At 41.7% G+C, this 24,557-nt stretch overlaps 1 protein-coding gene across 1 annotated transcript in view; it reads left to right on the forward strand.

Annotated features, from left to right (window-relative positions):
• Pla2g4c (phospholipase A2 group IVC) overlaps positions 1-24,557 on the forward strand; it is a 96,326-nt gene that overhangs the window by 15,991 nt on the left and 55,778 nt on the right. Inside the window, exons 5-8 of the mRNA NM_001393690.1 lie at positions 1,324-1,513; positions 5,121-5,241; positions 6,660-6,800; positions 7,662-7,715. Of these exons, the coding sequence (NP_001380619.1) occupies positions 1,324-1,513; positions 5,121-5,241; positions 6,660-6,800; positions 7,662-7,715 (506 nt within the window). The remainder of the gene's footprint in view (positions 1-1,323; positions 1,514-5,120; positions 5,242-6,659; positions 6,801-7,661; positions 7,716-24,557) is intronic.

Below are 24,557 nucleotides of genomic sequence, written 5' to 3' on the forward strand. Positions count from 1 at the left end.
TTGAAGTTCTAGATAGAGCAATACAACAAATGGAGATCAAGGTGATACAAATTGGCAAAGAAGTAAAGGTATTACTCTTTGTAGATGATATGTCAGTATACATAAATGACTCCAAAAATTCTACCAGAGAACTTCTACGGCTGATACACAACTTCAGCACAGTGTCTGGATATAAAATTAACTCAAACAAATTAGTGGCCTTCCTTTACACAAATGATAAACAGGGTGAGATAGAAAACAGGGAAACAACACCCTTCACGATAGTCACAAGTAATATAAAATGTCTTGGGGGTAACTCTAACCAAACAAGTGAGATTTGTGTCTTCATTAGAGTTTTACTGCTGTGAACAAACACCATGAACAAGGCAAGTCTCATGAAAACAACATTTAATAAGGGCTGGCCTACAGGTTGAGAGTTTCAGTCTATCGTTGTCAAGGTGGAAGCATGGCAGCATCCAGGCAGGCATGGTGTAGGAGGAGTGAGAGTTCTACATCTTCATCTGAATGCTGCTAGCCAAAAATATACAATGGTGAAAAGAAAGCATCTTCAATAAATGTTGCCAGTCTAATTGGCAGTCTGTATGTAGGAAAATGAAAATATACCAATTTTTGTCACCTTGCACAAAGCTCAAGTCCAAGTAGGTCAAGGACCTCAACATAAAACCAGATATACTGAATCAAAATAGAAGAAAAAGTGTGAAAAAGCCCCAAACTCATTGGTGAGGGGGCGGGTTGGGGGAATTTTTACAAAGAGAATCCCAGTAGTTAAGGCTCTAAGATCAAGACTTGATAAAAGGGAACTCATGAAGCGTAAGTCAGAACTTACGTGCCAGAATCAGGGTTCTTGGAGGTCCCAGAAGAAGGTTTCACCATGAGGCAGGGTGCAGCTCGTTTGACTCCCAATTATGGATGCAGTTAGGGAGCAGGATGTGTGTCTTCAATGTAAACCCCCTTCTCCAGGTGAGATATTCTGGAACTTGGCAATATGCCAACTAGATTTTAAGAGACTATGCTCTTAGTAGGTGCCTGATTGGGTCTGTGACATGGGAAGAACAGCAGTCTCCTAGATTCTAACATCATATTTCTCCATCTTGTTCTCATTGGCCTATGTATTAAGAAGAAGTATCACATGTAGGCTGTCTGAGCTGTCCATGTACTCTAGCCCTTGTTTACCATCCCTAACTTCCTTTATGATTGTTAATCATCCTTACCCTGTTTGTCACCAGGGAAATTGTCATAATCAATATCATCCTGCCTCTTCTCCTCTCTAACTTCATGGGTCATAATTCTGATTTTGAACTTTTCACTTCTCTTTCTTCCCAGGGCACTGTCTTCATTCTATACCAAGAATGGAAATATGCAAGGGATAGAAGAGGAGCTGAAACATCGGTATGAGAAGAATGAGTGGCACTTTGATGAGAGCCTGGACAAAGCCATCCAGGCATCAAGGAGGGAGAATTATTCCCTGACTGACTTTTGGGCCTATTTGGTTGTTTCAAGGCAAACCAGAGAGGTAAGTCATTCCTACCAGAAAATGGGGCATCGTCAACAACTTGACCATCCTTCTCTTTCACATCATCCAAATCTGTGCACTTAGATCTTTTTCCTCCAGACTAAAAATATCTCAGGGCTAATTGGTTGTAAGTAGAAAAATCAGGCTCTGACTCCTTTGTGCAGTAAAATAAGTAGAAATTATTGGCTACATCTAGGAACATTCAAAGACAAGAGGTTCTGAGGAACCTGTTTCTCCATCTCTGTCATTAGTCATTTCTTATTTTGAATTTACTTTTCTCCCTTTTCATATTGATATTTTATTCTTTACTATAGAAAAAATGGAGTTTTGTGCATCTCCATGTTCTTTTATTATTTATTTATTTATTTATTTATTTATTTATTTATTTATTTATTTATTTATTTATTTTTACACTCCAGGTATTGTAGTCCTCCTGATCTACCCTGGATAGTTCCACATTTCCCCAGTCCATATCTCCACAAGGGTGTCCCTCTTGCACTCCACCACATCAAACCTCTAAAGTTCCTGGGCCTCCAGTCTCTAGAAGGTTAGGTGCATCTTCTTTGACTCAACCCAGACCTGGGAGTCCTCTGCTGTATATGTGTTGGAGGCCTCATCTCAGCTGGTGAAGGCTGCCTTGTTGATGAAACAGTGTCTGTGTGATCTCAGGGGTCCAGGTTATTTGAGACTGCTGGCCCTCTTATAGAGTCATCCTTCCACTCAGCCTGCTCCAGCTTTCCCCTTATTTGACCAGAGGGTTTGAAGCTTCTGTTCATTAGTTAGGTGCACATATCTGTATCTGATTTTTTCAGCTGCTTGTGGAGTCTTTTGGAGGGAAGTCATTATAGGTCTCTTTGTGTGAATGCCACATAGCTTCAGTAATCATGTCGGGTCTTAGGGCCTCCATTTGAGCTGGAACCAACTTTGCACCTGTCACTGGACCTTCTTTTCCTCAGGGTCTTCTCCATTTCCATCTCTGCATTTTTTTTCACACAGGTACAATTATGGGTCAGAGCTTTCACTGTGGAATAGCAGCCACATCCCTCACTTGATGCTCACTCTTTCTGCCGGAGATGGGTCCAATAAGTTTGCTCTCCCCACTGTAGGGCATTTCACCTAAGGTTCCCCTTTTGAGACCTGAGATTCTCCCATTTTCTAGGTTGCTGGTATATTTTAGAGTGTCCTCCCAACCTCCTTCATTCCGAGGTCGCCTGTTTCCATTCTTTGTGCTGGCCCTCAGGTCTTCATTCCTTTCTCCCTACCCAATACCATATCACGTTTCCCTATTCTCCAACTCCCTTTCCCTGTCCTAGCCCTTCCCTCCTTGTGATTGCTTTCTTCTCTGTCTCAAGTGGGACTGAGGTGTCCTTACTTGGGACCTTCTGCTTATTGACCTTTATACCATACATGTCCTTTTGGTTCTGAGTTACCTCACTCAGGATGGTATTTTCTAGTTCCATGCATTTACCTGAAAAACTCAGGATGCCCTGGTTCTTAATAGCTGAGTAGTATTCCATTGTGTAAATGAACCACATTTTCTGTATCCATTCTTTTCTCAAGGGACATCTGGGTTGTTTCCAGCTTCTGGCTATCACAAATAAGGCCCCTATAAAAGTCATGGAACATGTGCCCCTGTGGCATGGTGGGGCATCTTTTGGGTATATTCCCAAGAGTGCTATTTCTGGGTCTTTAGGTAGGTATATTTCCAATTTTCTGAGGAACCTCCAAATTGATTTCTAGAGTAGTTGTACCAGTTTGCAGTCCCACCAGCAATGGAGTTGTGTTCCTCTTTCTCCACATCCTTGCCAACATGTGTTATCACCTGCAGTTTTGACTGCTGTAAGGAGTACTCTGAGGTTCATTTTGAGTTGTATTTCTCTGATCTCTAAGGACTTTGAACAATTCTTTAGGTGCTTCTCAGCCATTTGAGATTTCTCTGTTGTGAATTCTCAATTTAGTTCTAATCCCCAGGTTCTTAGTGGGAAATGTTTTCCCCAGCCCCAGAGTACAATTGTGTTCACCTCAGACCCTCCAGCCAGCTAGTACCTGATGAGCTTAATTCAAATCAGATAGCTATTATGATCCAAATGTCTGCGACCACTGGATTGAATGCCTCATGGGTACATTCCTCATAGGAGAGTGAGGATAGAACTGGGGAGTCATTCCCAAAGGAGTTCTTTCTCCAGTGAATGTCTTCTCATTTTTATAGTTTGACTGGACGGGGTTGAACATTGTTCTATTCTTAGAAATCAGAGGGACAAACAGCCTGGACTGTGACATTGGCATAAAAAGAGAAAAGAAATTGGATGTTTCCAATGATACTATTAGATTTCTTCCAGACTGTGGGTCTTAGTGTAACAGATGTTATTTAAAAATGTCAAAGTGGATAAGATACCTACAGTATTCTCCACCCCCCATCTGTATCTGCCTTCCTCTCTCTTCTTTTTTGGTTTTTACTATCTTTTGTGTCAATCATAATCTTCTCTCTCCTCTCCATTAAAATTATTTTTATTTTATTTACATAGGAGTGTTTTGCCCCCTTGTATTTATGTGTGCTACATGCATGGAAACCAGAGGAGGGAACTGTATTCCTTGGACCTTTATGTACTGGTGGTTATGAGCTGCCTCATGGGTGCTGGCAACGGAACCCTGGTCCTCAGAAAATGCTTATAATCTCTAAGCCTTCTTTCCAAACTCCTCTCTTTCTTCCCCATACTTTGATCTCTCTTGCTCTTCCCCAAGTCTGTTTCCATTTCCCCGTACTTTCCTCCTTACCTCTCACAGTTTAACATATTTTTAAAACTTTGTTGAAATATATCTGAAAAAGAGCTCAACACATAAATATATTTCAAGCACATTTTAATGAGTTTGAACTCATGCACTTGCTTGCATAGTATCTCATAATCAAAGTACTATGCATATTCATCTCCTGCAGAAATTTCTTATGTTTCTTCTCGTGTTTTTTTAATTGTGTGAGGTGAGTATTAAGAATACTTTATATGACATCTGGTCCCTTATTATACTAAGTGACACAGGCCATTCATATGATTCCATTTCCTTTGAGGCATCAAAGATAGTAAAACTCACAGAAATGGAGGACAGAATACTGGTGTTCAGTGCCTTGAGGCAGAGGCAGATTAGCACTGATGCTTAAAGGAGGATGACATTCAGCCAGGTAAATAGGGACATTATCTCTCTATTCACTCTAACCTTGTGAGACTACTTTCCTCTGAAGTGGTCTTTCTGACTCTTATACCCTCACATCTTTTAAGGGTACCTCACTTTACATTGTTCTCTATACTGAAAAGTAAGAACAGGGGGCTATAATGATAGTTCAGTGAAGGAAGACACCATAGTCAAGGCTGAAGATCTAATTTTGATCTCTGAATCCCACATGGTTGATGGAGTACTGACTCCTGTAAGTTGTCCTCTGACTTCCACACATGTGGGAGTAGGCTTTCTAGATGAAGAAGAAAGAAAGAACTATATTCCGGAACTAGGTACACAGTGTACAAGGATTCTACCCAGTTTGGAAAGACAAAACTGTATTCCTCTAAACTGTGTGCTTCTTCCCCATTCAATCTGGATGGTGCTTTTTTCTTCAAAGCTTCATGATTCAAATTTGTCCAGCTTCAAGAAGCAAGTGGAAGAAGGAGTGTTGCCCTATCCCATCTTTGCAGCCATTGATGATGACCTTCAGGATGATTGGAGGGAGAAAAAAGTTCAAAGTAAGCAAAAAATTGGAGCAGAGTGGAGATGGCAAGGGAATGGAAGGCACTGAACAGTGAATGTATGTATAGACAGGTGGAATGTGTGGATGTTTCCCCTAGACTGCCTCTTGGGAAGCCCCGAGCCAAGGATTTATGGAAAGGGGGCTTTCAGGATAGGATGCTCAGATCATAAAAGAGCAAATGCAGCAGTCTCAGAAATCATCAGAGGGCTGACAATTGTTTTAGGTGATGAAGCAAGCTGCTATAATGTGGGATAGGTGAGGGGTCAAAGCTAGATATGCAGTGGCATTATTGTTATTTACCTGTCATCTTCTCAATGGTTCCAATAATGACCCTAGTGCTGCTGGCTTTCCTAGAGTTCCATTTGTGTTTCAAGCCACAGTCTTTGCCCTGCTGTCAAGACCTTTTTATCCAATTTACTTAATATAAAATGTCTTTATTTGTTTGATGAGTATGCCCTTGTTGCTCAGTATCCATCAGGCAATGTTCCAGGTGCTCTCTCACCCTAGCATCCTAAAGTTCAGAAGTTCCTAGCATTATTGTTCTGTTTCTTTCCAACTGGTGTGACTCCTTGATAATGTAATGAAAAACAAACTAGGAAGCAAAGGGTTCATTAGGTTTAAAATTCCAGGTTATAGTCACTGTTATATGGAAATCAAGTCAGGAATACAACATATCACATCCACAATCAAGAGCAGATATGTGGATCCTTATTTTCTTGTGCATTCTGGGCTGGCTTTACTTCCATTTATATTGATTCTGTCTAGGGAATAGTGATACTTACAATGGTCTGGATTTTCCATATCAGAAATCAAGAAATGCTCCCACAGATATGCCCATAGACTATAGTGACCTATTAGTAATATAAAACCTTTAGCAGGTAATCTGTGCTATGTAAGGTTGAAGGTTGAAATTCATCAGCAAAGTATTTGTATGGTTTTCCCTCTCAAATGCAAAGAGCTAACCTTCTCGTTTCCATAGACCCTCCCCTGGCAGTCCAGAGGTAAGGTTAATTTGGTCTTAACATCTGTCACCCCATTGATTATCAGAGTGTACCTGACTAATCTTGGTGGCTAATCCAGAGGTCCCCTCCTCCCTATCTCCTCTATACATGTCTCTTCTGAGCTATATACTGGTTAGGACAGGATGGCTTTCCCTCATAAGGAAGACAGTTATTTAGGGAAGAATATGTGAATACCTGCACTCTTCCCAAACATCCTGAATTCTCTTGAAATAATGACCTGTTTCTATCTGAATAGACACTTAGACATATGGGGAAGGATCCCCAATAATTTGAGATCAATTGGTTCATTGCTACATTGTAGTCTCTTGGTTGGCATTCCACATGCTCCCACATCCAGCATCTACTGTTTTAGGCTCAGAGCTTGTAGTTTACCTTCCTTTTTCTTCCTCAGATTCCTGGTTTGAATTCACTCCTCATCATGCTGGATATCCTGCACTTAGGGCTTATGTCCCAATCACAGAGTTTGGAAGCAGATTTGAAAATGGAAAACTGGTTAGACCTGAGCCTGAGAGAGACCTGACTTTCCTGAGAGGTAAGTATGGGATCAGATGGAGTTCAGTGGAGATGGGAAGTTGATATTGGGAAAGAATGACCTCCCAGAGATTGTAGCTTTGCCCTACTCCTTCATTGCTAGGGGAAAAAGGGTAGGTGTCTGGGTTTCCAGAGTAACACTTTAAGCATCTTGAAGGAGATGCTGGATACCTGGCCGATTAATAAATGTTCTAGGAGATTCCTGAATCTAAGGTTATAGGTACTGATAAACAGATTTCGAATGTGGCTGTGGGAGTTACAGCAATGTTTTCTGAAAAACAGTAGTCCAGGACTGGCACGTCCTAGGATTTAAAGGATTGCTATATATTTATTTATTTACCAAATAATATTTTCTGTTCTTTGAGACTGGGTCTCATGTATTTCACTGTAAACTTGAACTAAAACTATGGGACTGAGGGTAGTCTTGAACTCTTATTTCTTTTGCATCAAAGTTCTAGGATTATAGGTGTACATAACCCTGGCCAGTCAGCTCATAACTTTATGATACATTATGAAGATCATCATTGAAGCCTTGTTCTGCATAGATAGAATCAGAGACAAGTCTGGTACTTTTCCCTATCATCTTCCTCTGAAACTGGCACTTTCATCTATCTAGTTAGTGAAGTGGGGTCTTGTAATACGTTTTATATATTTTCAGTTTGGCTATAACTCCTCTGATTACCATTTACAGGATCTGAGCTACCATTGTCTAGAGACTAGAACTGCTAATCTCTTGACTGTTATACACATTTCATGTCTGCCTCTGTCTATTACAGGCAACAGGGTTGAAATGTAATACTATAACCCTATTGGTTCACATCAATTAAAAGAAGTCCTAGTTTTATTTCTCTTTCTTTAACAGGTTTATGGGGAAGTGCCCTTGCTGATATTAAAGAAGATAAGGCATTTATTAGGGGTGAGTATTTGAGGGGATTCCAGGTACTGATCTTAGAGATCTATTTTTTGAAGAAACATCTCTGCACTTTCTTTCTTGTGACAGAAGAGGAAAGTATTGCCATTGTCCTGACATGAGTGCTTTCTCTTACGCCTCCATGGGGGCACTCAGAATGGCTTCATAGAAGCATGGTGAAGGGAGCCTAAGTTATATGCGACCTCTGTTAACCCGTTTCTCTGTACCTCAGTTGCAATGTCCACACCACACTGATGATGACAGCAGTGGTTGCAAAGGTTCAGAGAGTGAATTCCTGTAGACAGCTCAGCATGATGCCTGATCAGTAAAAGCACCAGGAAACCTTAGCAATTATTATCTGTTCTATTACATAATCCATACAACAATCCCAAGGAGTGGACGGTATAATCACTTGAATTCAAAATTTTATTTGTTTTGCCAGGCATAGTGGTGTATACCTTTTATCCCTACATTTGGGAGGCAAGGAAGAAGTTTCTATGAGTTTGAGGACAACTAATTCTGCATTGGGAATTCCAGGATAGCCAGGACTACATAGAAAGACTCTGTCAAAACAAATCAACAAAACAACAAAAACCACAAATAAAACAAAACGAACAAAATCCAACCCCAAAGCATCATTTTTTAAATGCATATGGGTGTTCTGTCTGCATGTTTGTCTATGTACCACAGGTGTGCCTTGTGGCTGCAGGGGCCAGAGGAGAGCGTCAGATTTCCTGGAATTGTAGTTAGAGTTGTTTTGAGCTGTCATAGGGCTGCTGGGAATTGAATCTGGGTCATTTGAAAGTGAACCATCTCTCCAGTCTCCAACTTAAGCTTCTTTTTGATAGCAAGCGGGCCATGAGAATGCTGACTTCTTTTGCTGCTTTCACTATTCAATGAACAGTGATGTAGGACTGGATGGCAGTTTGTTCCTGGAGCCACATCACAGTTCTGATTAGTGTGATATATGGTTTGGCAAGCCAAATCCTCTTTGAAACAATGTCTATTGTTATGGAGACAATAGTATCCCCAGCCTCATGTGCTAGAGATGAATTTTTTTTTTAAGGGTGAATAGAAACTTTTTATAAGGTGAGTAGTTTATACAATTTCATACATAAGGAATTATTTTGAAAAAGCAAAATTATTGAACAATACAAATTAATGATTTGATGAATTGTGATCAAAACAAAATCTAGATGAATTCTACAATTAAAAAAAGAATCAGTATGTGAATTTTGTCCATGAATATGCTGCCAAACTCAAATACTGTTATGAGTTAAGTTTCAGCAAAATTAAAGTTATTATATTATTCTCTCATATGAATATTATTTTAAGATTAGCAATGCAAATACAGCTTTAGAAGTCAATTTAATCTTAGTACCTAAGTCGGACAACAAAACAACACCTAATTTTATTTAACCAATTCCTTTTTTTTTCTTTTTTAAAAATTTTTATTAGATATATTTCTTTTTTTATTATTAACTTGAGTATTTCTTATATACATTTCGAGTGTTATTCCCTTTCCCGGTTTCCTGGCAAACATCCCCCTCCCTCCTCCCCTTCCTTATGGGTGTTCCCCTCTCCACCCTCCCCCCATTGCCGCCCTCCCCCCAACAGTCTAGTTCACTGGGGGTTCAGTCTTAGCAGGACCCAGGGCTTCCCCTTCCACTGGTGCGCTTACTAGGATATTCATTGCTACCTATGAGGTCAGAGTCCAGGGTCAGTCCATGTATAGTCTTTAGGTAGTGGCTTAGTCCCTGGAAGCTCTGGTTGCTTGGCATTGTTGTACATATGGGGTCTCGAGCCCCTTCAAGCTCTTCCAGTTCTTTCTCTGATTCCTTCAATGGGGGTCCTATTCTCAGTTCAGTGGTTTGCTGCTGGCATTCACCTCAGTATTTGCTGTATTCTGGCTGTGTCTCTCAGGAGCAATCTACATCCGGCTCCTGTCGGTCTGAACTTCTTTGCTTCATCCATCTTGTCTAATTGGGTGGCTGTATATGTATGGGCCTCATGTGGGGCAGGCTCTGAATGGGTGTTCCTTCAGTCTCTGTTTTAATCTTTGCCTCTCTCTTCCCTGCCAAGGGTATTCTTGTTCCCCTTTTAAAGAAGGAGTGAGGCATTCACATTTTGATCATCCGTCTTGAGTTTCGTTTGTTCTAGGGATCTAGGGTAATTCAAGCATTTGGGCTAATAGCCACTTATCAATGAGTACATACCATGTATGTCTTTCTGTGACTGGGTTAGCTCATTCAGGATGATATTTTCCAGTTCCAACCATTTGCCTACGAATTTCATAAAGTCATTGTTTTTGATAGCTGAGTAATATTCCATTGTGTAGATGTACCACATTTTCTGTATCCATTCCTCTGTTGAAGGGCATCTGGGTTCTCTCCAGCTTCTGGCTATTATAAATAAGGCTGCGATGAACATAGTGGAGGACGTGTCTTTTTTATATGTTGGGGCATCTTTTGGGTATATGACCAAGAGAGGTATAGCTGGATCCTCAGGCAGTTCAATGTCCAATTTTCTGAGGAACCTCCAGACTGATTTCCAGAATGGTTGTACCAGTCTGCAACCCCACCAAAAACGGAGGAGTGTTCCTCTTTCTCCGCATCCTCGCCAGCATTTGGTGTCACCTGAGTTTTTGATCTTAGCCATTCTCACTGGTGTGAGGTGAAATCTCAGGGTTGTTTTGATTTGCATTTCCCTTATGACTAAAGATGTTGAACATTTCTTTAGGTGTTTCTCAGCCATTCGGCATTCCTCAGCTGTGAATTCTTTGTTTAGTTCTGAACCCCATTTTTTAATAGGGTTATTTGTCTCCCTGCGGTCTAACTTCTTGAGTTCTTTGTAGATTTTGGATATAAGGCCTCTATCTGTTGTAGGATTGGTGAAGATCTTTTCCCAATCTGTTGGTTGCCATTTTGTCCTAACCACAGTGTCCTTTGCCTTACAGAAGCTTTCCATTTTTTTTTTTAAAGAATTATTTATTTTATTTTATTTTATTTTTTTTAAATTAACTTAGGTATTTCTTATATACATTTCGAGTGTTATTCCCTTTCCCGGTTTCCGGGCAAACATCCCCCTCCCCCCTCCCCTTCCTTATGGGTGTTCCCCTCCCAAACCTCCCCCCATTGCCGCCCTCCCCCCATAGACTAGTTCACTGGGGGTTCAGTCTTAGCAGGACCCAGGGTTTCCCCTTCCACTGGTGCTCTTACTAGGATATTCATTGCTACCTATGGGGTCAGAGTCCAGGGTCAGTCCATGTATAGTCTTTAGGTAGTGGCTTAGTCCCTGGAAGCTCTGGTTGCTTGGCATTGTTGTACTTTTGGGGTCTCGAGTCCCTTCAAGCTCTTCCAGTTCTTTCTCTGACTCCTTCAATAGGGGACCTATTCTCAGTTCAGTGGTTTGCTGCTGGCATTCGCCTCTATATTTGCTGTATTCTGGCTGTGTCTCTCAGGAGCGATCTACATCCGGCTCCTGTCGGTCTGAACTTCTTTGCTTCATCCATCTTGTCTAATTGGGTGGTTGTATATGTATGGGCCACATGTGGGGCAGGCTCTGAATGGGTGTTCCTTCAGTCTCTGTTTTAATCTTTGCCTCTCCCTTCCCTGCCAAGGGTATTCTTTTTCCTCATTTAAAGAAGGAGTGAAGCATTCACATTTTGATCATCCGTCTTGAGTTTCGTTTGTTCTAGGGATCTAGGGTAATTCAAGCATTTGGGCTAATAGCCATTTATCAATGAGTGCATACCATGTATGTCTTTCTGTGATTGGGTTAGCTCACTCAGGATGATATTTTCCAGTTCCAACCATTTGCCTACGAATTTCATAAACTCGTTGTTTTTGATAGCTGAGTAATATTCCATTGTGTAGATGTACCACATTTTCTGTATCCATTCCTCTGTTGAAGGGCATCTGGGTTCTTTCCATTTTCTGGCTATTATAAATAAGGCTGCGATGAACATAGTGGAGCACGTGTCTCTTTTATATGTTGAGGCATCTTTTGGATATATGCCCAAGAGAGGTATAGCTGGATCCTCAGGCAGTTCAATGTCCAATTTTCTGAGGAACCTCCAGACTGATTTCCAGAATGGTTTTACCAGTCTGCAATCCCACCAACAATGGAGGAGTGTTCCTCTTTCTCCACATCCTCGCCAGCATCTGCTGTCACCTGAGTTTTTGATCTTAGCCAATCGCACTGGTGTGAGGTGAAATCTCAGGGTTGTTTTGATTTGCATTTCCCTTATGACTAAAGATGTTGAACATTTCTTTAGGTGTTTCTCAGCCATTCGGCATTCCTCAGCTGTGAATTCTTTGTTTAGCTCTGAACCCCATTTTTTTTTTTTATTAACTTGAGTATTTCTTATATACATTTCGAGTGTTATTCCCTTTCCCGGTTTCCGGGCAAACATCCCCCTCCCCCCTCCCCTTCCTTATGGGTGTTCCCCTCCCAACCCTCCCACCATTGCCGCCCTCCCCCCATAGACTAGTTCACTGGGGGTTCAGTCTTAGCAGGACCCAGGGCTTCCCCTTCCACTGGTGCTCTTACTAGGATATTCATTGCTACCTATGGGGTCAGAGTCCAGGGTCAGTCCATGTATAGTCTTTAGGTAGTGGCTTATTCCCTGGAAGCTCTGGTTGCTTGGCATTGTTGTACTTTTGGGGTCTCGAGCCCCTTCAAGCTCTTCCAGTTCTTTCTCTGATTCCTTCAATAGGGGACCTATTCTCAGTTCAGTGGTTTGCTGCTGGCATTCGCCTCTGTATTTGCTGTATTCTGGCTGTGTCTCTCAGGAGCGATCTACATCCGGCTCCTGTCGGTCTGCACTTCTTTGCTTCATCCATCTAGTCCAATTGGGTGGCTGTATATGTATGGGCCAAATGTGGGGCAGGCTCTGAATGGGTGTTCCTTCAGTCTCTGTTTTAATCTTTGCGTCTCCCTTCCCTGCCAAGGGTATTCTTTTTCCTCATTTAAAGAAGGAGTGAAGCATTCACATTTTGATCATCCGTCTTGAGTTTCGTTTGTTCTAGGGATCTAGGGTAATTCAAGCATTTGGGCTAATAGCCACTTATCAATGAGTGCATACCATGTATGTCTTTCTGTGATTGGGTTAGTTCACTCAGGATGATATTTTCCAGTTCCAACCATTTGCCTACGAATTTCATAAACTCGTTGTTTTTGATAGCTGAGTAGTATTCCATTGTGTAGATGTACCACATTTTCTGTATCCATTCCTCTGTTGAAGGGCATCTGGGTTCTTTCCATTTTCTGGCTATTATAAATAAGGCTGCGATGAACATAGTGGAGCACGTGTCTCTTTTATATGTTGAGGCATCTTTTGGGTATATGCCCAAGAGAGGTATAGCTGGATCCTCAGGCAGTTCAATGTCCAATTTTCTGAGGAACCTCCAGACTGATTTCCAGAATGGTTTTACCAGTCTGCAATCCCACCAACAATGGAGGAGTGTTCCTCTTTCTCCACAACCTCGCCAGCATCTGCTGTCACCTGAGTTTTTGATCTTAGCCAATCGCACCGGTGTGAGGTGAAATCTCAGGGTTGTTTTGATTTGCATTTCCCTTATGACTAAAGATGTTGAACATTTCTTTAGGTGTTTCTCAGCCATTCGGTATTCCTCAGCTGTGAATTCTTTGTTTAGCTCTGAACCCCATTTTTTAATAGGGTTATTTGTTTCCCTGCGGTCTAACTTCTTGAGTTCTTTGTATATTTTGGATATAAGGCCTCTATCTGTTGTAGGGTTGGTAAAGATCTTTTCCAAATCTGTTGGTTGCCGTTTTGTCCTAACCACAGTGTCCTTTGCCTTACAGAAGCTTTGCAGTTTTATGAGATCCCATTTGTCAATTCTTGATCTTAGAGCATAAGCCATTGGTGTTTTGTTCAGGAAATTTTTTCCAGTGCCCATGTGTTCCAGATGCTTCCCTAGTTTTTCTTCTATTAGTTTGAGTGTGTCTGGTTTGATGTGGAGGTCCTTGATCCACTTCGACTTAAGCTTTGTACAGGGTGATAAGCATGGATCGATCTGCATTCTTCTACATGTTGCCCTCCAGTTGAACCAGCACCTTTTGCTGAAAATGCTATCTTTTTTCCATTGGATGGTTTTGGCTCCTTTGTCAAAAATCAAGTGACCATAGGTGTGTGGGTTCATTTCTGGGTCTTCAATTCTATTCCATTGGTCTATCTGTCTGTCTCTGTACCAATACCATGCAGTTTTTATCACTATTGCTCTGTAATACTGCTTGAGTTCAGGGATAGTGATTCCCCCTGAAGTCCTTTTATTGTTGAGGATAGCTTTAGCTATCCTGGGTTTTTTGTTATTCCAGATGAATTTGCAAATTGTTCTGTCTAACTCTTTGAAGAATTGGATTGGTATTTTGATGGGGATTGCATTGAATCTGTAGATTGCTTTTGGTAAAATGGCCATTTTTACTATATTAATCCTGCCAATCCATGAGCATGGGAGATCTTTCCATCTTCTGAGGTCTTCTGCAATTTCTTTCTTCAGTGTCTTGAAGTTTTTATTGTACAGATCTTTTACTTGCTTGGTTAAAGTCACACCGAGGTACTTTATATTATTTGGGTCTATTATGAAGGGTGTCGTTTCCCTAATTTCTTTCTCGGCTTGTTTCTCTTTTGTATAGAGGAAGGCAACTGATTTATTTGAGTTAATTTTATACCCAGCCACTTTGCTGAAGTTGTTTATCAGCTTTAGTAGTTCTCTGGTGGAACTTTTGGGATCACTTAAATATACTATCATATCATCTGCAAATAGTGATATTTTGACCTCTTCTTTTCCGATCTGTATCCCTTTGATCTCCTTTTGTTGTCTGATTGCTCTGGCTAGAACTTCAAGAACTATATTGAATAAGTAGGGAGAGAGTGGGCAGCCTTGTCTAGTCCCTGATTTTAGTGGGATTGCTTCAAGTTTCTCTCCATTTAGTTTAATGTTAGCAACTGGTTTGCTGTATATGGCTTTTATTATGTTTAGGTATGGGCCTTGAATTCCTATTCTTTCCAGGACTTTTATCATGAAGGGGTGTTGAATTTTGTCAAATGCTTTCTCAGCATCTAATGAAATGATCATGTGGTTCTGTTCTTTCAGTTTTTTTATATAATGGATCACGTTGATGGTTTTCCGTATATTAAACCATCCCTGCATGCCTGGGATGAAGCCTACTTGATCATGGTGGATGATTGTTTTGATGTGCTCTTGAATTCGGTTTGCCAGAATTTTATTGAGTATTTTTGCGTCGATATTCATAAGGGAAATTGGTCTGAAGTTCTCTTTCTTTGTTGTGTCTTTGTGTGGTTTAGGTATAAGAGTAATTGTGGCTTCGTAGAAGGAATTCGGTAGGGCTCCATCTGTTTCAATTTTGTGGAATAGTTTGGATAATATTGGTATGAGGTCTTCTATGAAGGTTTGATAGAATTCTGCACTAAACCCATCTGGACCTGGGCTCTTTTTGGTTGGGAGACCTTTAATGACTGCTTCTATTTCCTTAGGAGTTATGGGGTTGTTTAACTGGTTTATCTGTTCCTGATTTAACTTTGATACCTGGTATCTGTCTAGGAAATTGTCCATTTCCTGAAGATTTTCAAATTTTGTTGAATATAGGTTTTTATAGTAAGATCTGATGATTTTTTGAATTTCCTCTGAATCTGTAGTTATGTCTCCCTTTTCATTTCTGATTTTGTTAATTTGGACGCACTCTCTGTGTCCTCTCGTTAGTCTGGCTAAGGGTTTATCTATCTTGTTGATTTTCTCAAAGAACCAACTTTTGGTCCTGTTGATTCTTTCTATGGTCCTTATTGTTTCTACTTGGTTGATTTCAGCTCTGAGTTTGATTATTTCCTGCCTTCTACTCCTCCTGGGTGTATTTGCTTCTTTTTGTTCTAGAGCTTTTAGGTGTGCTGTCAAGCTGCTGACATATGCTCTTTCCTGTTTCTTTCTGCAGGCACTCAGCGCTATGAGTTTTCCTCTTAGCACAGCTTTCATTGTGTCCCATAAGTTTGAGTATGTTGTATCTTCATTTTCATTAAATTCTAAAAAGTTTTTAATTTCTTTCTTTATTTCTTCCTTGACCAGGTTATCATTGAGTAGAGCATTGTTCAATTTCCACGTATATGTGGGCATTCTTCCCTTATTGTTATTGAAGACCAGTTTTAGGCCGTGGTGGTCCGATAGCACGCATGGGATTATTTCTATCTTTCTGTACCTGTTGAGGCCCGTTTTTTGACCGATTATATGGTCAATTTTGGAGAAAGTACCATGAGGAGCTGAGAAGAAGGTATATCCTTTTGCTTTAGGATAGAATGTTCTATAAATATCCGTTAAGTCCATTTGGCTCATGACTTCTCTTAGTCTGTCGACATCACTGTTTAATTTCTGTTTCCATGATCTGTCCACTGATGAGAGTGGGGTGTTGAAATCTCCCACTATTATTGTGTGAGGTGCAATGTGTGTTTTGAGCTTTAGTAAGGTTTCTTTTACGTATGTAGGTGCCCTTGTATTTGGGGCATAGATATTTAGGATTGAGAGTTCATCTTGGTGGATTTTTCCTTTGATGAATATGAAGTGTCCTTCCTCATCTTTTTTGATGACTTTTAGTTGGAAATTGATTTTATTTGATATTAGAATGGCTACTCCAGCTTGCTTCTTCTGACCATTTGCTTGGAAAGTTGTTTTCCAGCCTTTCACTCTGAGGTAGTGTCTGTCTTTGTCTCTGAGGTGTGTTTCCTGTAGGCAGCAGAATGCAGGGTCCTCGTTGCGTATCCAGTTTGTTAATCTATGTCTTTTTATTGGGGAGTTGAGGCCATTGATATTGAGAGATATTAAGGAATAGTGATTATTGTTTCCCTTTATATTCATATTTGGATGTGAGGTTATGTTTGTGTGCTTTCATTCTCTTTGTTTTGTTGCCAAGACGATTAGTTTCTTGCTTCTTCTAGGGTATAGCTTGCCTCCTTATGTTGGGCTTTACCATTTATTATCCTTTGTAGTGCTGGATTTGTAGAAAGATATTGTGTAAATTTGGTTTTGTCATGGAATATCTTGGTTTCTCCATCAATGTTAATTGAGAGTTTTGCTGGATACAGTAACCTGGGCTGGCATTTGTGTTCTCTTAGGGTCTGTATGACATCAGTCCAGGATCTTCTGGCCTTCATAGTTTCTGGCGAGAAGTCTGGTGTGATTCTGATAGGTCTCCCTTTATATGTTACTTGACCTTTTTCCCTTACTGCTTTTAATATTCTTTCTTTATTTTGTGCGTTTGGTGTTTTGACAATTATGTGACGGGAGGTGTTTCTTTTCTGGTCCAATCTATTTGGAGTTCTGTAGGCTTCTTGTATGCCTATGGGTATCTCTTTTTTTAGGTTAGGGAAGTTTTCTTCTATGATTTTGTTGAAGATATTTACTGGTCCTTTGAGCTGGGAGTCTTCACTCTCTTCTATACCTATTATCCTTAGGTTTGATCTTCTCATTGAGTCCTGGATTTCCTGTATGTTTTGGACCAGTAGCTTTTTCCGCTTTACATTATCTTTGACAGTTGAGTCAATGATTTCTATGGAATCTTCTGCTCCTGAGATTCTCTCTTCCATCTCTTGTATTCTGTTGGTGAAGCTTGTATCTACAGCTCCTTGTCTCTTCTTTTGGTTTTCTATATCCAGGGTTGTTTCCATGTGTTCTTTCTTGATTGCTTCTATTTCCATTTTTAATTCCTTCATCTGTTTGATTGTGTTTTCCTGGAATTCTTTCAGGGATTTTTGCCATTCCTCTCTGTAGGCTTCTACTTGTTTATTAATGATTTCCTGTGTTTCCCTAAGTGTGTTCATGTCTTTCTTGAAGTCCTCCAGCATCATGATCAAACATGATTTTGAAACTAGATCTTGCTTTTCTGGTGTGTTTGGATATTCCATGTTTGTTTTGGTGGGAGAATTGGGCTCCGAGGATGGCATGCAGTCTTGGTTTCTGTTGCTTGGGTTCCTGCGCTTGCCTCTCGCCATCAGATTATCTCTAGTGTTACTTTGTTCTGCTATTTCTGACAGTGGCTAGACTGACCTATAAGCCTGTGTGTCAGGAGTGCTGTAGACCTGTTTTCCTCTCTTTCAGTCAGTTATGGGGACAGTGTGTTCTGCTTTCGGGCGTGTAGTTTTTCCTCTCTACAGGTCTTCAGCTGTTCCTGTGGGCCTGTGTCTTGAGTTCACCAGGCAGCTTTCTTGCAGCAGAAAATTTGGTCTTACCTGTGGTCCCGAGGCTCAGGTTCGCTCGTGGGGTGCTGCCCAGGGGCTCTCTGCAGCGGCAGCAACCAGGAAGACCTGTGCCGCCCCTTCTGGGAGCTTCAGTGCACCAGGGTTCCAGATGGTCTTTGGCTTTTTCCTCTGGCGTCCGAGATGTGTGTGCAGGGAGCAGTCTCTTCTGGTTTCCCAGACTTGTCTGCCTCTCTGAAGGTTTAGCTCTCCCTCCCACGGGATTTGGGTGCAGAGAACTGTTTATCTGGTCTGTTTCTTTCAGGTTCCGGTGGTGTCTCAGGCGCAGAAGTCCTGCCGCTCCTGGGCCCTCCCCCACGGGAGCCCAGAGGCCTTATACAGTTTCCTCTTGGGCCAGGGATGTGGGCAGGGGTGAGCAGTGTTGGTGGTCTCTTCCGCTCTGCAGCCTCAGGAGTGCCCACCTGACCAGGCGGTTGGGTCTCTCTCTCACCGGGTCTGGGAGCAGAGAGCTGCTGCGGGCCGGGATCCGCGGGTGTGGGACTTCTGGTAAACAGAGACCGTGCCTCCTAGAGAAATTCTGCTTCCGTGTCCCAAGCTCACCAGGCAGCTTTCTTGCAGCAGAAAATTTGGTCTTACCTGTGGTCCCGAGGCTCAGGTTCGCTCGTGGGGTGCTGCCCAGGGGCCTGAACCCCATTTTTTAATAGGGTTATTTGTCTCCCTGCGGTCTAACTTCTTGAGTTCTTTGTATATTTTGGATATAAGGCCTCTATCTGTTGTAGGATTGGTAAAGATCTTTTCCCAATCTGTTGGTTGCCGTTTTGTCCTAACCACAGTGTCCTTTGCCTTACAGAAGCTTTCCAGTTTTATGAGATCCCATTTGTCGATTCTTGATCTTAGAGCATAAGCCCTTGGTGTCTCAGGCGGCTGGGTGCTGCCGCTCCTGGGCCCTCCCCCACGGGAACCCAGAGGCCTTATACAGTTTCCTCTTGGGCCAGGGATGTGGGCAGGGGTGGGCAGTGTTGGTGGTCTCTTCCGCTCTGCAGCCTCAGGAGTGCCCACCTGACCAGGCGGTGAGGTCTCTCTCCCACGGGGGCTGGGAGCAGAGAGCTGCTGCGGGCCGGGATCCGCGGGTGTGGGACTCCCGGTAAACACAGGAAGTGCCCGGTCCTAGAGGAATTCTGCCTCTGTGTGTCCCGAGTTCACCAGGCAGGTCTCTTGCAGCAGAAAAGTTGGTCTTACCTGTGGTCCCGAGGCTCAAGTTCGCTCGCGGGGTGCTGCCCACGAGCTCTCTGCGGCGGCAGTAACCAGGAAGATCTGTGCTGCCGTTTCCGGGAGCTTCAGTGCACCAGGGTTCCAGATCTAGGGATGAATTTTAAATGACCTAATGTGTGTGAGGATCTTAGAGCAAAGCCTGGACTATATTAATAATGCCTGATTAATATATAACAGCAGTAATGTAACCATACAGACTGAATTTGCATCTTGGTGACTGAAGACAAAACCCACAGCCAAGGGTGAAATGAGGGAGGCCTCTCCTACTACCAGTATAAACAAGTAGAGTCAGGCTTGACTGCAAAGTGATGCCCTTTTCAAAAAATGTGATTACTCATTTAGAGAGGTTGTGAGTATTTATCTGGGAAAGGATTTCAGAAGTGGGCACATTCTGGGCAAGTGTAATTAAAGATGTAGAGCTAGAGTGGTAGCTTAGTGGTTGAAGCATTTGCCATGCAAGCATAAAAACCGGAGTTTGGATCTCCAGATCCCATGTAAATAACAGGTGGGCATGACAGCCTTCCTGTAAATCCAACCTAAGATGACAGAGGCATGGGAATCCTTTAAGCAAACTAGGAACTAATATAGCCATATTGATTTGCTCTGTGTTTTATTGAAGACCCTGCTTCTATGAATAATGTAGAAAGCACCAGAGGATAATTCCTAGGGTAAACAGTAACCCTCCACCCACAACATATACACTTTGGATGTATATCTTCTCACACCTATGTCCCCCTAATTTGGCTTACTTAATACATAATACATAATACATAATACATAATACATAATACATAATGACACACATACACACAAATGGCAGAAGGTGAAAAATAAGTAAAATGTTCCTATTGTGCGTACTCAGTTTGAGGTTAAATTTAAGAGGAAACAATGAATTTTCGGAATATATGTGGGTACCTAAAACTTGATTAAAGATGGTGGGCAGGAATGCTGTGGATTTCTTTAGCTTTCATCGTAAAAATGGTTGACTTCATCTAGTGCCACACTTCTGGGGAATTGTTTGATGATATTGTGTCAGGTGACCTGGTGTAGGCCCTGAATAAAAGAAAAAATCTCTTTCTCCAAGGTCCTAGTTACAACAAAAGCAAAGAACATTCTGAAGGAGAATTAAATACATAAGAATCTCTTGACCTCCCAGGCTGCCTGCCTCAGTGTAGCTGCTGAAAGTAATAATAATTACTGAAAGACAATACTCCTCAGAATTGATTCTTCACATAATACCAACTTATAGCCAAGTCATACTTTTTGTTTTTACAGTGCTCCTTGAAAATGACATTTATCATGTGTTAGTTAAATGCAAATTCAGTGAGTCTAGAATCAAGCCTGTTGGCTCACACTTTAATCTTGGCAATCCAGTGGTACAGGTAGGTCGACCTCTGATATTGAGGCTAGCCTGGTCTACAGAGAGAATTCCAGGACAACCAAAAAATTATGTAGAATCCCAGTCTCAGAAAAACAAAACAATGCCAAAAAAAAGAAAGAATGAAAGAAAGGGGGGAAGGGGGAATATTTCTTTGTATCCATTGGCTAGATTTAGAAGTTGGGTCATATTTTATTTTCTCAGTAGGTAAATTAGACTTGCTCTTCAGAAGAAAGAGCTTTGTTTTGTAGTGGTGTGTATTGCCCCAAGTTACCAATGTGGGTTCACTAGAGGCAGCGTTGGTAGGGAGGCATGGAGTTAGGTATTGAGATTCAGTATCAGTAAAGCTCCAGCCTAATGTGGCCAGTCTTACAAAGGAACTGCTATAGAGAAACTTGCCTTGGATATACTTAATACAGAACTTAAGTCAGTATATGTCTGTGATCCCAGCACTTGGGAGAAAGAAGCAGGAGGATCAGGAGTTCAAGGACATCTTTGTTTATGTAGTGAGTTTGAGACCAGTCTAGTCAATATGAAACACTGTCTTAAATATCTAAGAAGAAAAGTAAAACATCCCACACCATAGCCAGAGTCTGTCTTGTACAGATAAACAATGTGCATTTTCCCCTTCTTACAGACTATTTCAAGGACATGTATGAAAAACTGAAGAAAAAATATCTGCATAGGAGAGGTAAGTACACTATTTGTTTTGAACCACTGATGAAGGCATGGATAAGAAGTTGCATAAATCAACCATAGGTATCAAAATATCACAGTTATGCTTACTGTCACATTCTGAAGTGCTGTTTCTGTCTCAACTACTCAATGTTCTCTCTCTCTCTGTGTGTGTGTGTGTGTGTGTGTGTGTGTGTGTGTGTGTGTGTGTGTGTGATTCATGTATATATTTGCACATGTGTAGAGGCCAGAAGATGATGTCTGGTACCTTCTTCTATCACTCTCTACTTTATGTGAACCGGGAGTTTATTACTAGGGTAGACTGACTGTCCAAGAAACCTTCAGGATGTCCCTATGTCCACCATCATTGGTGGAATTAGAGTTGTATGTCATATTAGTGGATATTCGAGATCTGAACACAGATTCTAGTGTTTGAGTAGAATTAATAAACTCCATGTTCATACAAGGTAAATAAAGTGATAGAAAAAGGGTCTCCACACATGTACACACACACACACACACACACACACACACACACACACACACACACACACACAGAGTTACATAATGTTTCAGAAACCTGTAATGGGGGAGGGTAAGAAATCTATCTTGAGTGTTCCTGTGCCACTTGGAATGAGGTAGGTGGGCTTCTGTCCTGTACATGCTAGTGGCCTGGGAGGACCATGCAGTTTGTAAGGAATTGTTGGTGTGAGCCTTTGCAAGTAAAACACATAGAAGCTGTGCTGGGTACATACAGCAGCATCCAGACAGGAGATTTTTGTGAGGGACAGCAATGATGGTAGTGCACCCTCTTATTGTTGGTATTTTTATTTCTTAACAGGGGCTAAAACAATGACATACTCAAATGCAGAACAAATGGATGTGGATGAAATGTTCTTGGATTTACTGATGGCTTATGCCATAGATCAGGATGACCCTAGCATCAAGGATAAGCTCTGTGTCATGCAGCAGGCCCTGGGTCCTGAGACAGGTTTGTGCATGAGGACATACTTGCCAACTACTGTGAGCATGTTAATCAGGTGGAGAGCATGAGGAAATGGGAGTGGTGGTGGGGTGGGGGGTTAGAGCAAACAGGCAGGTGGCCTGCATAGAGTTGTGGCCTTCTTTTCTCCTTCACTGTCCCTTCTACAATTCAATGTGTATGCCACTAAGCCGTGATGCCCTGGTATTTCCTGAGGTTTCATTGGCTTCCCTAAATGATGGAATTTTTTTTTCTCAGAGGAAATTGCTCTATGATAAATCCACTTCCAGGTCTTCATGAGAGATAGAGTTGGTTAAACAGTGGCTGTCAGCAGGTGGTACAGGTTTGTCCTGAGTGGGTAATCACCTTGGTTTCTTGGGGCAGGTGAGTTTGGCAAAGAGATGGCTGAGATCATCCAGAATTGGAATGAGATTTCCTCAGAGAAGAAGGAGCAGTTTCTGGACTATCTGTTGGATTACTTGAAGAAGCCACAAGAGCCCATCACATACAGCTTGATCAGTATCGGGAACTGGATTGGGGGTAAATGCTAGCACCATCAGTCCCCTCCTCTCTTGCCCCACTGGTATCCATTACACTTTTTTTAACCCCTGTAAAAAAGTACATGGCAGAAGCAAATTAGATTGCTTCATTTTGACTTATGGTTTGAGGATGTACTATTTATTATAGCAGGAGTGTGAGGAAGCAGAGAGGGGGGAGGGGAGGGGGAAAAGAGGCAGGCAGGCAGAGTAGAAAGATTGTCTATCTTTGGGTTGCATCTGTGGGTCTTCTACACTCAGTTAAAACTTGTCACCTTGAAGTTCTATGCTTCACCATAGGATTGCAGAGGAATGACAGCATGTGCCATCCTATGATGCTTACTTTGTAACTTTTGGTTTCTGCATGTAGATTTATTCTATGATGCTCTAACTTTTGTGAGAAAAACTGGAATGTGCCTTTGGGAGTGGCAGTGGGGAACAGTTTACAACTTCCTTTATAAACACGGTGAGAATCTCCTCTTTTCATTTTTCTAATCTCTCATGGGCTGGAGTAGGCTGTGGGGAACATGGGCTGAACTTAGCTCATTCATTTCCTGTAAATGCAGGACATAGCAGGGTGCTCACTGGAAAGAGTGATGGAACTTCTCCATCTTAGTGGTTCACAGTGAGAGACATGCGGTGTTTTCAATATCAGCAGAAGGCATGGTAATGTTCTTCACATGTTGGCATTTTCCTCTGACTATGAATAGACGTGGACATCTATCATAGTTTCTCCTTTCATGATTTGACATCCTTCATTCATAAGAATGGACATGAGCCTTTTGACTACTCTAAGGCTCCTTAAAAGATTTAACCTTCTGTCTTCTTGTATAATGTCCTCTTTCAAGACCATACCAATCCCCAAATATTTTAAGTTCGTCCACCCTTCTTTTGTGATAACATTACCTACTACTATGAACGTCTTTGTGAGCCTTGATGCCTTTGTAGTTTAGGAAAAGTTGAGTTCTTTAGGAATATGAGTTCTACAATCTCAGCTGTACACATGCCTTGAGATGTTATATTACTGTTTTCAGTGGTTATAACAAAATACTCCTGGTTGCGTACTTTATAAAGAAAAGAGATTTAGGTTGGGGATTTAGCTCAGTGGTAGAGCACTTGCCTAGGAAGCACAAGGCCCTGGGTTCGGTCCCCAGCTCCGAAAAAGAACCAAAAAAAAAAAAAAAAGAAAAGAGATTTATTCAACTTATAACATTAGAAGATGAAAGTTGAAGATGAGGTGGTCCCATCTGTTCACCCTTGGATTATAGTGCTAGTGGTTGCAACATAATGTGATGGAGGAGCCACATGTACAAGAAACCTAGTCATGGATGGATAGGGCTAAATGAATAAATACTTTGCTCTTTCCAGAGCTAATTCAATGAGCAACAAAAATCCTTTCTAGGCTGATGCTTTCATCTTCCACTAAGTCCCTTCTCTTAAAGGTTCCTCCATCCCTACACTTCACACTCCTGACCAAGCTTCAAGTGCATAACACTCTGAGTAGCACACTCAAACCATGTCTAGACAGTGGCAGAAATGAACTCTAGCTGGACCTGGGTCCCTGCTCACCTCTCTGAGACAACAGCTCTGTTTGCATAAACTGCTTCCTATACCTACATACTGGCCTTAGATTAGACAATTTCTTTTCCTGGGTTTAGATAACATTGCAGATGAGACCATGTGCAGCCGGGAGTTTCTCCATCTGGTGGACGCTGGTCTTGCCATCAACACTCCCTACCCACTTATTCTGACTCCTGTGCGTGAAGCTCACCTCATCCTCTCA

Source organism: Rattus norvegicus, chromosome 1, assembly GCF_036323735.1.
Source record: "Rattus norvegicus strain BN/NHsdMcwi chromosome 1, GRCr8, whole genome shotgun sequence".
In the NCBI taxonomy this organism is placed as follows: domain Eukaryota; kingdom Metazoa; phylum Chordata; class Mammalia; order Rodentia; family Muridae; genus Rattus; species Rattus norvegicus.